Here is a 13365-nt window from a genome sequence, read left to right as displayed (position 1 = left end):
GAGGGTCCAGCTCCATGACCGAGGCATGACTGGCGTCAGAGGCGAAAGAGGGTCCAGCTCCATGGCCGGAGGTATGACTGGCGTCAGAGGCGAAAGAGGGTCCAGCTCCATGACCGGAGGAATGGCCAGCTCTCTAGGCGGCGGAGGAGGATCGAGCTCCATGGCTGGAGGAATGTCGAGCTCTTCAGGCGGTGGGGGAACGAGCTCCATGGCTGGAGGGATGACCAGCTCAAGAGGCGGAAGAGGATCAAGCGCTATGACTGGAGGGATGTCAAGCTCGGGTGGAGGCGGATCGGGTTCAATGGCCGGAGGAATGTCGAGCTCGTCTGGCGGAGCAGGTTCGAGCTCCATGGCGGGAGGCATGGCAAGCTCTCGAAGCGGAGGAGGATCGAGCTCCATGGCCGGAGGAATGTCGAACTCGATGGGCGGAGGAGGATCGAGCTCCATGGCCGGAGGAATGTCGAACTCGATGGGCGGAGGAGGATCGAGCTCCATGACCGGAGGAATGTCGAACTCGATGGGCGGAGGAGGGTCAAGTTCCATGGCGGGAGGAATGTCGAGTGCCATGGGAGGAGATTCAAGTTCCATGGCGGGCGGAATGTCGAGCGCCATGGGAGGAGGCTCGAGCTCCATGAGCGGAGCAATGTCCGGTGCCATGGGAGGAGGCTCGAGCTCCATGAGCGGAGCAATGTCCGGTGCAATGGGAGGAGGATCGATGGCCGGCGGGGGATCCTTCGCGAGAGGCGGAGGATTGTCGAGCGCTATGGCCGGGGGGATGTCGAGCTCTCAGAGCGGAGGAGGATCGAATGTAATGTCTGGGGGAAGCCCTAACTCCATGACCGGAGCGAGGGCGATGAGCGGGTCAAGATCCAATGGACTGTTTGGAAGTGGATCAAGTTCGATAACAGGATCGAGCTCAATGGCAGGAGGAAGATCGAGTTCCATGAATGGGGGTGGATCGAGCGCCATGTCAGGTGCGAGTGCAATGACTGGAGCCGGGAGCATGGGTGGATGGCCAGGGAGGACATCGGCGATCGGAACGAGCAGTGCCAGTGGAGGTATCGGAAGACGATGAAAATCCAGGGATTCACTAGCAAGAGCAGCGGTGAGATCGAGAACGGCAACGACCGACGAGAGGCTCTTGAGAGGTTCGTATACATTTATCCTGGAAATCTGCGGGCAAAGCTACTCTCGCTCCGATCCATCATATCTCGTATCTGATGTTCTTTTAGATTCTCCCCAGGAATGAGAGTCTCAGAGCGAGAATTCCTGGGCCGAGGAGCCATGTATATCGTGAACCACAAGCGGATGTCACGCGAGCAGAATCGCCCTGGAAGTATACCGCGTTATGACTCACGACATTTTTGAAGCATAGGTACTATAAGCTTTGGCGTTTCTTAGCGGGTTATTCGCAATTATGTGAGAGCTCGGTGCGGGATTCACCCTCCAACATCGCATCAATTCTGCTGGAGGCTTCGACGGAAGTCTGACGTCAGGCGATAGGATTCAGCTCGCGGTGAGGTCAAATTGTTCGGAGCCGGTGACGGCCAAGTGGAGAGTTTCTTTTTTGTACTGATCGGAGCGTAATAAAATCGTTTCTGGCACGTAGTTCTCTCCGACGCACCTTTCACAAACGGTATTCGCATGGGGAAGTGATGCCTTAAGCGAGTACAGAATGACACAGCTTTCCGCTCAGTGGCGTAGACAGGCAGAGTGGCTCCCAGGGATTTTTCCAGAAGGACGCCCGAACTGGAATTCCTCCCGGGCACTCTGATTATACCGGAGTCTCTTCCGCCCCCCCCCCCCCACCGGAACGGCGCGAATCCCTGCTACAAAGCTTCTTTCTCTAATCATGTTTGAGCCCCTGAGTTACGCCACTAACTTCGCTGTCTGAATATGCTCATGCCCCCGAAGGTTCACAAGAACGTCACACGACGACGACAATCAAATCAGGAGGAGCTTAGCGCTTCCTGCTTCGTCGGGCCAGTTGGAATCATCCCTCCGATTTCGTCTGATGAGCGTGCAAGCTCGGGCGGAGAGAGAACCGCTGATTGGACCAGCATGATGATATGCGCAGGATGCGCGTCGAGTCGGCCGATCTTCAGGGAGCATTCATTGTACGACTGAGAGTATATGGAACGATCTTGCGGAGTTCCGAGAAAGCTTGGTTCGCTTCCCAGCTCTCAAATCGGATCAATCGACTGCTGTGCCTCGGTCTCCGCGCGCTCGGTGGAAAGCTTCTCGAGGAGATTCTCCTGAAGATCGTCTTCACACATCCTAGAGAAGTATCCGGACCGGAAATGTTTTCTAGGAGATCCTCTTGCATAGTCTTTTACTCGATCATCGAGATGAATCGTCCAGAAGGATCGTTTGAATATCGTCAGAACGATATCCGTATGCGGGGATCGTGAGACGGTTCGCCGTCATGAGCTGAAGGGTCTCCTCATGCAATCCAGAATGGTCACCGGGTGATTTGAGATACGATCGACGTGACGGAACTCGAGTCAGCAATCGAAGGTTTCACAATAGAGTTCGAACCGTTCGCGGTCCTAAGACCATCCCTTGCCATTGGGCTCTTGGAAACAAAGCTGTCGGCTGTTCTCATCCCCGTTCTGAGTAACACAGTAGGTGACCTCTCCCATGGGCGATTGATTTATCGCATCTCGCACTATCGAGTCACGGATCGCATGTCTAGTAACAATATGCGCCGTTGAAACATGCTTTACTGTTAAACGGAGTGTGGTGACAGAATGAAGCATCTGATATTGATCGTTCTTTCTTTCGTTGTAAACGGTGTTTTTTATCAGGCTCTTTGGTTCCCTCTTGAAGCAGTGCTCACATCGGTGCTCCATATCCGGGAAGCTTCATCGCTCCAATCTTCGTATTCATACGTGTTAGAAGACAGGAGGGCCCGAAGAGCTGCTTGGCGTAAACTTGTGGAAGAAAGGAGGAGATACCGACGGGAGAGGAGAAACCGAAATTCAAGAGCCAAACTATACGGAGGGGAGCCAAGACCACTCCCGGTATGGGTCGCATTCCTGCCCAGTACGGCATCGCCATGCCCCGAAGCCGTTGAAAATCTCAAAACAACCGAGGTGCCGCGAGAGCCCGAGGTGAAAACGACGCCCACACCAGCCACGATTCCGCTCGAGACGACGAGATTTGGTTTGCTCGCGCTGTTCAGGAAGAAACCGACCCTTGGCCCTTCCGAGGATCAGGCCCCCGAACCAATAACAGGACGTCTGGAATTCCTGAGACCGAATAAAGACGTCACGCATGCCCCGAAGACCGAGTCCGAGCGTCCGCTGCCCTCGGAAGACGCATCGGCCGTAGAAGCGAGTTCATCAGCCTCGAATCAGACGGAAAATGTTTCTCCGGACGCCATTTCAGGAGGTTCCCCCCCGGTACAGTCTGCGTCCAAAAGACGAAGCTCGACTGGAGGCGCAGACAACTCTCCTTGGTCTCAAGGAGTCAAATCGAAAGATTCGAAGAAAGGCAGGAAAAAGCAGAGAGCTGCGCCTACTGTGGACCAAACCGAGCCTGTGCGGGATGAGGCGGCGGCAGGCGAGGATGGATCTCGCGGAGATGCTCCAGATCCGGGCTCCGAGAAGACTTTCATGGACGTGACAACGGAAGTCGACAAAGGACGCGGAGACCGAGAGGATACGAAAGTTAAAGTTGCGACGCGTGGGAAACGGAAAACCCGTTCGGCAACGAAGCCGAAGGATGAGTAGGGAGCGGTGGACTCAGAATCGAGTTGAGCAACCTCAACGACAGCGCGAATATGATGCATCCGGAGGGAATGTTGGACGATTGGACTCCTTCCTCGCTCCCCTTCCGGGAATCATTCCCCGCCCGATAGAAGAATTCTCCATTTGACGTCGTCAGCGCCGCTCCGCATTTGTCGTCAAAGATATGCAGCTAGTGAGTCGGTCTCTCCAAGGTTCTCAGTCCATATGTCTCGAGGCGACTCTTGAAGTCGCTCCTAGAGAGCTCACACTGTGGGTATGCGCAGCGCCTGAGAGAGGGAACTGATGTTGTGACGCGGGAAGGATGCGTACCCCCAAAAACGATCGGTTCTAGCCGATCTCGGGGGAGTTAGACTGACGAATGTCGTCTGGTCACTGCGGTGACCAGGATCATCGAAAGTGTGTTCGTTCTCTCGCTTCGATCATCATTGAATGAGAATTCTATATGCTAAAATGTCCCACACACGATACCTCATCTCACTCTGGATCATCAGTTTGAGCATCGGTTTTTCGGAGAGTGAAGTGTTTCCAATCGATAGAGAAGTATCATCGACCCCCTCGGCTATCAACAAACCTGCCTGCTCGGGCTCCTGTCATGGGAGTTTGATGAGCCTCTTTTGTGAGCAGATCGACAACTCAGCCTCATGTCCCGAAGGTCAGTGCCTTGCTTGCCTCTTGATTATTATCTCTCACTATATAATGTCGCGAACGGTAGCCGGTCGTGGTTGAGATTGTAGCCCTCAAAAACCAGCAAAGACTTCCGGGAATGCTCTCAAGAGGAGTCTCGCCGCGGAATGTTCCAGAAAATCTACTAGACCCTGCCTCGTTCACAGGTGAATATTGTTGTATCCGGCGCTCTTCTAGGACAACCGTCGTCCCTGAGCCGGAAATCCCAGACTGCCAAGGTTTCTGCACTCCGATGTTCTTATCCGGTCTATGCTATCGGCCGTCGAGACTGATTCTAAAAACCACACGGTGTGGATCTGACATGATTTGCTGTGACCCGACTGAGGATTCTGATAACGAGATGAGGAAAGCATTCTGGTGAAACAATAGTCCGAATGAAAAGCAAATATCGTCGGGGAATGGATAATCCCTTTGGTGGTTCCCTGTACGTGGAGCCGATTGGGGCAAGCTGAGCCTCATCGGGTTCCGACTGAAATATGTCGCAGGTGCGATGGAGTAATACCCTGCTGGAGGGGGACATAGAAATTGGAAGCCTTGCATTGCCGATGCGGAAGCACCAATAAATTGAAGGAATTTCTTATTGAATAACGGTAATCATTATTTCTTCTCGTCATACCTACTCAGTTAGTATTAGGACCAAGCGGAACGGGCATGGCATACGTTTAGGACACGATATTCTTGAAAACGAAGTTCCCTCATACTCCGGCATTAGGCACGGCATGATCCAGTTACAGCCAGAGAGGGACCGGTGGAGAGCTGGCGAAAGCGGTTCCAAGCAATGATTTCACCTCATTACCGATGTTTTGTTGCACAGGATGGGCACAGCAGCGTCCACGTCTTACCGGAATTTTCCGCTGGTCTCCCGCTCCACGCTTGTAGAATCATCCTCGCTTTTTCGCGGCAACATTCGGTTCTCCAGATAGACGGCCATTCCAGAAGTCTGTTTCGAGATTCATTAATTAACGCGAAAACTCCCTTATGAGGGGAGAAGACACGAGGTTCGAAAAGAAAGTGCAGAGCTCCAAGAATGATAATTCACTCGCTATAGGAATACTTACTCGACCAAATTCCAAGCATCGCGGCCGCCGGCAGCAGTATGAAGAGCATCATGGGAGTTATGTAGATGAGAGCCGGTTGAGCAGATTCCATCAGCTCGCGAGCGACGTACGTCGTCATCAAGCCTAAGGTATAGGCCAGAAGAGCAAGATGACTAGTTTTCATGCAAGAGCCCTGCATCCGCATGGAATCGAAGTTGGCGCAGTAAGAGCCGACGATGCCAGGAATGATGATGTCTCCCAGTCCGAGGAATCCGCTCCGGAGAGAAGCGCACCGAGGATACCTAGTAATCAGTGAGGATTCCACGATCAGTTAGTTCCCATCCAGAAGGGCCCACTACGACAGTGATGAAAATAACTCCGCTACTAACATCGTCAATGACGGGAATTTCGGTGTATACATCACCATGGGCATGACTTCACCGTCAGCCCCTAAAACAGCGGATTCCATAACGCTTACTCCATCTGCCGTGAACCTCGGGGTTATGAATACCATGAATAAGTCGTAGACAGCCAACAGGACGGCCATCAAGCAGATAACCACCATTGACGGTAAGCTGATATCCGCTATCAGAGCCACACACATGATAGACGCCATTATATTCTGAAAGGAGATGATGTAGTACATATAAGAGCTCCTCACGCCCAACGACTCGAACGAAGGACGATGTAATCTTTCACTGGGCGTAACGACTCTCACGTGGAGTATCCAGATCATCGGGTTTTTGCGGCTCAGGAACCATGTTATCGCCATGATGACACAGATCAGGCGAAATGTCGTTCGACGATAGTTCAGGGAGCCTAACTTCGGTAGTTCGAAACTTCCTCCTCCTGGTCAGAGAAGAGATTCTTAAGCTATAGCGCGATCAAGAGAGAGACATGACGACCCTGATATGGCATCCACAGACCTTCCTCTGCTACATCGTCGAATAGAATGTCGGCGGACGTGATGAAGGCAACAATGAAAGCCAACTTCAGTAGGTGAGAAATCCAATGGAAGTAGTAAACGGTCATCAACATGATACAGATCTATATAACAGATATCAGGCTTTAGGCTTGAATCGAATCGTCAGCGTGAAGAGTTATGCTCAGCGCCACGTGCTCGATCGAACCCACCTCCTGAAGGCCGAGCAAGACGATTCCGGCATTGTAGGATATGCCCACGCCAGTCCACGCGCCCAGCTTGCGGAGAAGGTCTTCCCGAGTCAATTCCTTCGCCTGTGAGGTCTGTCGATTCAGCGCGTGTTTCTCTATTTGTCCTGGAAAATGATGGCGTGAATTGGAACTGGTCAAGAATCGACGACGACCAGACCAGTAGACCCCGGCGAATACAATCCTCTGAACACCTACTTCTCGCCCTGACATAGCGGAGGTAGATGCCGGTTCCGAAGACAGCTACTGCTTGCATCACAGAGACAATTTCAGTAATATGTGAGAGCGTCGAGGAATTCGGCAGGACTTGTCCTGGAAGTCGCTGGCCTACGGAGGCATTGAAGCTTCCTTCCACTATCTCAGCCAACATCTTCGAATCGAGCGATCTCTGTCATCTGGGTTTACCGCTGACAGATTTGGGGAGAACGCAATTCAATACAGAAGCGTCCAAAACGTACGTGACTTACGTAGTAATATTTCGTGAAAGAAAAGTCTTTCGCGCTCGATGAAATCGAGGGGAGCCAGACCACCGCTCCACCTGATTTAGGCATCAGAGTACGATGGATGTACGCCGCGGAGAGAAGGAAGTCCACATCAACATGAACTAGGAGAATGATTGAGCTGTTCCTATTAGGCTCCTCTGCTCCTCCGAGGGATACGCGGAAATCATCCCAAAGCCCAACCTGGAACATCGAGCGTCGCTTGAAACGCTATAGAGCTATTGAGTCATATTTATACACAGGGTTCTAAGTTACCCACCGTTCTGATCTCCACAGTGCTCTCCAGCGCGGCAGCTCGATATCCCCTCAGGCAACAGGTCGTGTTGATGCTCGGTACCTTCAGAATTCCTGTGTAGAGCAAACCTGCCGAGGAAACATTCATGATGCACGAGACCACGAAGAAGAATATTGGGATGAGGCTCCCCATTCATTCTCCGAGTGGGAACTGCAGACGGAGCTCAGAGTCAGGGTTCAGGGTGCACTGGTCTCCGCATGAGAAGCCGGAGGCTCGCTGAGAACTTGGGAGAGCCGGTAACGACTTCAGGAAGAGGAATATCCTGGGAGTCACGGGTTCGTCATTGATGCACAGTATCAAGACAACAATTAGGTACTGAAATCTTAGCTCCTTCTGATTGCTGTTCCGGCATATCATCATAAGAATAATGAAGTTGAAATCCATTTTTTTCGGATTGGCGGATGTCGATGTTCACAGTCCATGAGCACTGCACTCCAATATTCTACTCAGCGGTAACCCTCTCTATGGTGGAAGCCAGTTTTCAGGCAAGACCTTCATCCTGCTGAGGTTGCTCATCATAGATTCGGCGCCTTACCGTATCATAAGCATTATGTGAGCATGGAGAATGGAGACGGCCGATTTCCGCGGGGGACCTCGATGTTCCATTTCGTCATTTTGTAATCCCTATAAATATCGGATTCACCAGAGTTTTCGGGTCAAGGAAGGATTTGGAGCGTCCGTGAATTCCGATTTGAAGAGATGCATACAGTCCTCAATAGCTCTGGTTGCTTCGAATGGGAAGTTCTAGGGTTCCGTTTGGTCCCGCATGGTCTCTTTGATTTGGAAACGGGAGATAAATTTTCCAGCTGTACGTCTCTCAATATTTGGGATGGAGCTGGAGGCATTTGCCGGAAACGATTCGGCAAATATATTTAGATCGGCATCATGATAGCTTGCATCAAGAAGATTAGCGCTGACGAACTGTTAGGACTCGGGCCAGAATGAGAAACTCAGCAACTCCGTAAGCCCGGCGATTCCCTGCAAATGGTCCACATGCGACCAGATGGATTCTCACACAGCGTGCTGTCCTGAGATAGAGGAATCCCGCGGGGAAAGCTCTTCGGGGTGAGAATCTACCGATTTGCAGTATCTATATCTCTGGTTCCCCTCATCAGACGGATATCCGAATGAACACCGAAAGGTTCGAAAGCCTTAATTTGAGTTCGACTGGTAGTATTTTGTGAGCGAAGCAGGGGCGCGAATCTTTCTTCTCCATTCTTCGTGGAGAAAATGAGCTTAAACCTTCCTTCATTGGAGGCATTGTGCTGACTGAGTAAATATCATTTTTTGGTCGAAGAGCTTGAGACCGGGAGCAGATCAATGAACTGAGGACCCTCGAAAGATGGGGATAAGAAACCCGGGAAAGCGCTGAGGAAACTCGGCCCTGTATCAAGGTCGCCCATGCATATGAGTAAATAGTACAAACATGATGTTGCTCCGATTGCTCGCCCAGCGAGCCGAATGGTCTCAATCCCAAGCCCTTGGGTCTGAGGGCGACACTTCGTCGTCGAAGAAAAGCGGTGTGTCCTGCTCGCGTCTGTTTCCGAATCGGAGCAAGACATCGCCAAAGAGCACTGCGGAGAAAAGCGGGCCAAGGTCTTTACCCTGGTGGAGGTTAGTCTTCCGAGGGAAGAACTCTACGACCTTATCCCTCAACCGCAAAGATTCTTTCCCCTTTCTATCAATCAATCAGTTTGAGTTATCAGCCGTCGATCGCTGATGATCAGCTCATGAATATTCGGACGACTTTCTTATGAATACGGCGATGAGCTTCGTCCGAGGGGAGTTGGGAATTCAAACAATCGCCATTCATCCAACCCATCGAGCCCGAAAGGGGGATGTGGGCTGATCGATCACTCGACAGCCGATCCTTCATTTGGATGTCAATCACGGAGGGTCGATCACGGAGTTTACCCTTGGAGCGTCTGATCGCAGCTCGCGACGATCCGCGCAATGCTACGCGTCTCTCGTGAGGAGAGCGACCCGTGTGAATTTCTAGGAGGAAAACAGGACTGGGTGAGACGGTGTTTCGGTAGCGGGGGCGCCTCCCGGATTGAGAGGTCTGTGAGATATCGTTGCAATTGTGAAAATAAGGGGCGAGGAAAGAACTTACTAGCGGGCCTCGTCTGCTGGGGGCGTGGAAGAGTCGAGACTTGAGTTCCGTGGAGTATTCCGACGCCCGATGCGATTTGCGAACTGTCGATATCGTCGCCCGCGGCCTGGAACCTCGGAGGGTTTCTCGACGAGGTAGCAACAACTTGCTGTTCTGAGAGAGGATATACGCCATCTCATTCTTCCCCACTCAAAAACGATACCTAAGGGATGGCACGAGCTCAGGACCCCGACGTGCGTACCTACAAGCACTTCTGACCGGGATTGTCCACTGCCTCCCGCAACACACGAAGCTCGAGAACACGTGCGCGACGGGGGATCCGCCAGCTCCACGGAGGCGAAGGATGCAGCAGCATCATTTGGAGCGTATCGCACGATCTGCATCGCCGGATATGTAGGTTCCGCAGTGGCAAGGGTCCCCTCCAGTGATAGAGCTTCCGACTCCCGACGTTAAGGAACAAGTTTTGTAGGAATAATTGCTGAAAGACATCTCATCGAACAGACAAGCGGATCCTCGAGACCGAATTAGAATGACAAATTTATAGCTTTTCGATCACGGACAGTAAAGGGCTAAAGCTCATGATCACTCGCACAAAGACATTCAGTTCCGTTCTCGGTCGAGATGAGCCGGCTAATTGAATTAATTTTTGTGTTAGGACTCTGTTTCGTCATATGGGACTGTGCGGTGTCGTTATCAGATGAAGAGATTCGGAAAGGCGGGGGCGTAACGACGAGTGAGGCCTACAACGCAAGTTTGATCCCGATCACGAAACCGGTCGCTTACACACCGACACCGACTCCAACTCCGACATCTACCGCGCCCGCGGGCTTTCCGACGACCGAATCGTTGACCTCCGCAGCGAGCACGAGCAAGGAGGCCCCAATCCCTGACTCGAAAACGGGCGGAGGATCGAAAACATCTTCGAACGAGATTTCTACAACTGAGGAGTCCGACGTGGGCTCTGCGAACTGGACAACGACGTCGTCGAGTGGGATGACGGCTAGCGTTGCCGCGCCACTTCCGACGACAGTATTGACCCAACCTGCTCTATCTTCTGATTCACTCTATGCCGCCCCGAGGACGGAAGGGAATGTTTCTATGAGCGACCCAATGAACGTGAACCCTAGTCTCAATGGCAGCGCTGTTTTCTTCGATAACCGTCTGGACTCGTCATCGCGGGCACCGCTGTCGGGAGGCTTGAATTTGACAGATGTCTCGTCAGGAGTTTCCTCTACAAGTTCCACTGAAGCATCTCCCTCGTCGTCCGCTGAAGCATCGAGAGAAGGGAACGAGGGCCAAGACAAGCTCCCCGGACCCCTATTTTTCTCGAATATCCCCACCTCTTACGCCTCGAGGGATTCGAAGAAAGCGTCTCCGGTTCACGTTGACGTCGACCTTCCAATGGATCCTCTGGATGCCTTGATCTACAACTTGACCCTGACGCTGCAGAGCTACACCGCCTTGAGAGATGCATATCGGAGGTCGTCGGGAGTTCCGCGGGAGTTCTCGGGCACGTATGCTCCCTCACCGAGGAACACTAAGATCGTCATAGAGTCGGTGCATCCGTCGTCATTCAGTCACATATTCCCGAGGAGAAGTGTAGCAAATAAAGACAGCGGCGGCCCTCTCACATATTCGAACACACCTGTTCCTCAGAACTCGAGCTCGGATTTCCATCCTCTCAACCAAGAAAAACTTTTAATGCAAGCGATATCTGCTACCACTTACTCGAATATGCATTCAGATGTGCCTCTCACTAACGATTCCCAGCCCTTGGATCTTTCGGAAGGCTCACCACTCGCGGGTATTCTACCGGAAATAATGAAAGCTAAGATGAGCAAGAAAGAAGCCGATGATCATTCTAGCGGAACGAACCAGACAAACTCCACCAGCACTCAGCAACTCCTACCGGGACAAAGCAAGAGCCTACTAGACCACAAACTCATGGATCCCTTCGAGTTTTCGAACCTCATTTCTGAACTTGTGTCCGACCGCATAAAGAACTTACCCACCCCGGCTCCTCTGGCCGCGCCCCCGATTGTGCCCCCTGAAGGGCCTCCGGTCGTTCCCCCGGCCGGGACCGCAGCCGCGCAAAATCAGTCAGGTCAAGCATCGGACCTGAATTCCGAGAACCAATGGCCAGTCCTTGACAACTCCGCGTCGGATCAGGGAGCCCAGAACGTGCCCTCAGGAGCAGTCCCAGCATCGAGTAGCGGTGGCCAGATCGCCGGTGCGGGGAATCAAGACACGAGCCTGGGGTTTCAAGTAGCGGCTTCGGGGCTCCACAGTGCGAGCCTATCGGACCACGGCTCAAACTCACAGAATCAAGCCGCGAGCTCGCAGCGTCAGGACTCAGCCCCGCAGTATCTAGGCGCGAGCCTGCTGTATCAAGGCATGAGCCCGCAGTATCGAGGCGCCAACCCGAGTTCTCGAAACTCGGCAAATTCAAGCCCGATTATTACCGATCCAGCAGAAGCAGCAGTGGCTCCGCAGGCTTCCGGAGTCGACCACTCATCCCAAAGCCAAGGCGGCTCCGCTGGGGGGCGAGGGTCAATCGGAGTATCGGGAAGTCTCGCCGGTACCGCTCCAAGCGGAGGTCTTCAGCAACGTCAGGCATTGCAAGGAGACTACAAGGCTGAAACATCGGAAACCAATCCCGGCGAAGCTCTGTACTATTCCGCGAGTGTCCCTCAGAATGGACAAGTCTACCAAGTTGGGTACGCGAAGGCAGCAGGTCCGTGGGCCGAGGATTACAATATAGGGTATATTAACCTGCCGAAGATCGCCGGAGCCTCCGCAAATCTCGGGGTCCAGGCACTCGCGCCGCGTCTCGGTGAAACGTCGCAGACAGCAAGGGCGGGTCAATCGATTGGAGGATTCTCCGCCGATTCAAATGCTCCACGCTTCCACCAGACGGAGATCTCCGGCCAGTCGGCTGTCGCCGCGGGAGGAGCTCTTGGGGTGAAAGTTCCTTGCCCAGCGAAAGACTCGAATTCGGTGGCAGCAGCGAAACCGGACTACGATCACAGGACTTACTCAATGGAGCCCCCTGAGCCCATCGAACCATTCCCAAACGCCGTATTCAATAGGATATTTTGAACGGAGGAGCCGTCGAATAAAATTCCGTGATCCTATAATCTGCACTCCCCCCTGCGCTGCGAAAGCTAAGATGTTCTACCCGAATAAATTCGATGGAACTCCTACTCAGAAATCGAACATTGCAGTTGATAGAATCGCTCATGTATTCTCATATGTCGTATCCAAGTTATTATTTGTACAAAAATCTTGACGCTGCGTCGATCGTGGATGAGACTCTCAGAGCTTCGACCCCTGAGGGAACCCCCTCCCAACGAGCCCCGAGAACCGCGAACCCCGAATTCTGAGCATTAGTCGTTAAGGCTCCCTCAATCGACGCAGGTGCTGGACCAAGAGGATTCTCCGTGAATGGATAGGTTCCGAGAGGGCTAGCGACAAAACGTTGGAAGGCCCAAGTCGAATATTAGCGTTGCTGTTTCGGAGAATTCGCGATAGGGATGATACAACACGGCCAGCTCGTCAGAAATTATTTCGTGACTTGTTCGACAAGTGTAAGCTTGATTCAAGTCGAGACCTGTCAGATTTCTCGGAAGATGGAAGTCCGACAGTCCGCTGCTTGGCACCTGGATTCCCACTCCAATCGGATTTCAAACAGTTATTTGATATTCAGTTCGGTCGATCGGCGGATTCACCTCGAAATCAGTCGACGATGTTTATAAGGGCGGGCCGGCCATCGGAATACATAAATACAACGTGATTCGCGGGACTTTGGCTTCTA

General features: G+C 52.6%; 3 protein-coding genes across 3 annotated transcripts; 2 read left to right on the top strand and 1 right to left on the bottom strand.

The window, feature by feature from the left end:
* The first annotated feature begins 25 nt into the window (after positions 1–25).
* Positions 26–3734, top strand: LOC108864990 (uncharacterized PE-PGRS family protein PE_PGRS3). The gene is made up of 3 exons (XM_029112975.1): positions 26–555; positions 607–808; positions 2808–3734. Exons 1-3 carry the CDS (start codon positions 26–28, stop codon positions 3732–3734), a joined length of 1659 nt encoding a protein of 552 aa, XP_028968808.1.
* A 1583-nt stretch (positions 3735–5317) lies between these two features.
* LOC108864989 (signal peptide peptidase-like 2A) lies at positions 5318–7525 on the bottom strand. The gene is made up of 9 exons (XM_018641571.1): positions 7403–7525; positions 7111–7326; positions 6842–7013; positions 6608–6750; positions 6400–6520; positions 6192–6322; positions 5863–6095; positions 5495–5775; positions 5318–5376 (listed from the first exon to the last, which is right to left on the bottom strand). Exons 1-9 carry the CDS (start codon positions 7523–7525, stop codon positions 5318–5320), a joined length of 1479 nt encoding a protein of 492 aa, XP_018497087.1.
* A 3136-nt stretch (positions 7526–10661) lies between these two features.
* On the top strand, positions 10662–12650 carry LOC108864988 (uncharacterized). Its single transcript, XM_018641570.1, has one exon. The coding sequence runs from the start codon at positions 10662–10664 to the stop codon at positions 12648–12650; it is 1989 nt and encodes a 662-aa protein (XP_018497086.1).
* The last annotated feature ends 715 nt before the right edge of the window (positions 12651–13365 follow it).

Source organism: Galendromus occidentalis, unplaced genomic scaffold (genome assembly GCF_000255335.2).
Source record: "Galendromus occidentalis unplaced genomic scaffold, Mocc_1.1 scf7180000075789, whole genome shotgun sequence".
NCBI lineage: Eukaryota > Metazoa > Arthropoda > Arachnida > Mesostigmata > Phytoseiidae > Galendromus > Galendromus occidentalis.
This window is presented reverse-complemented; position numbering and strand designations above follow the sequence as displayed.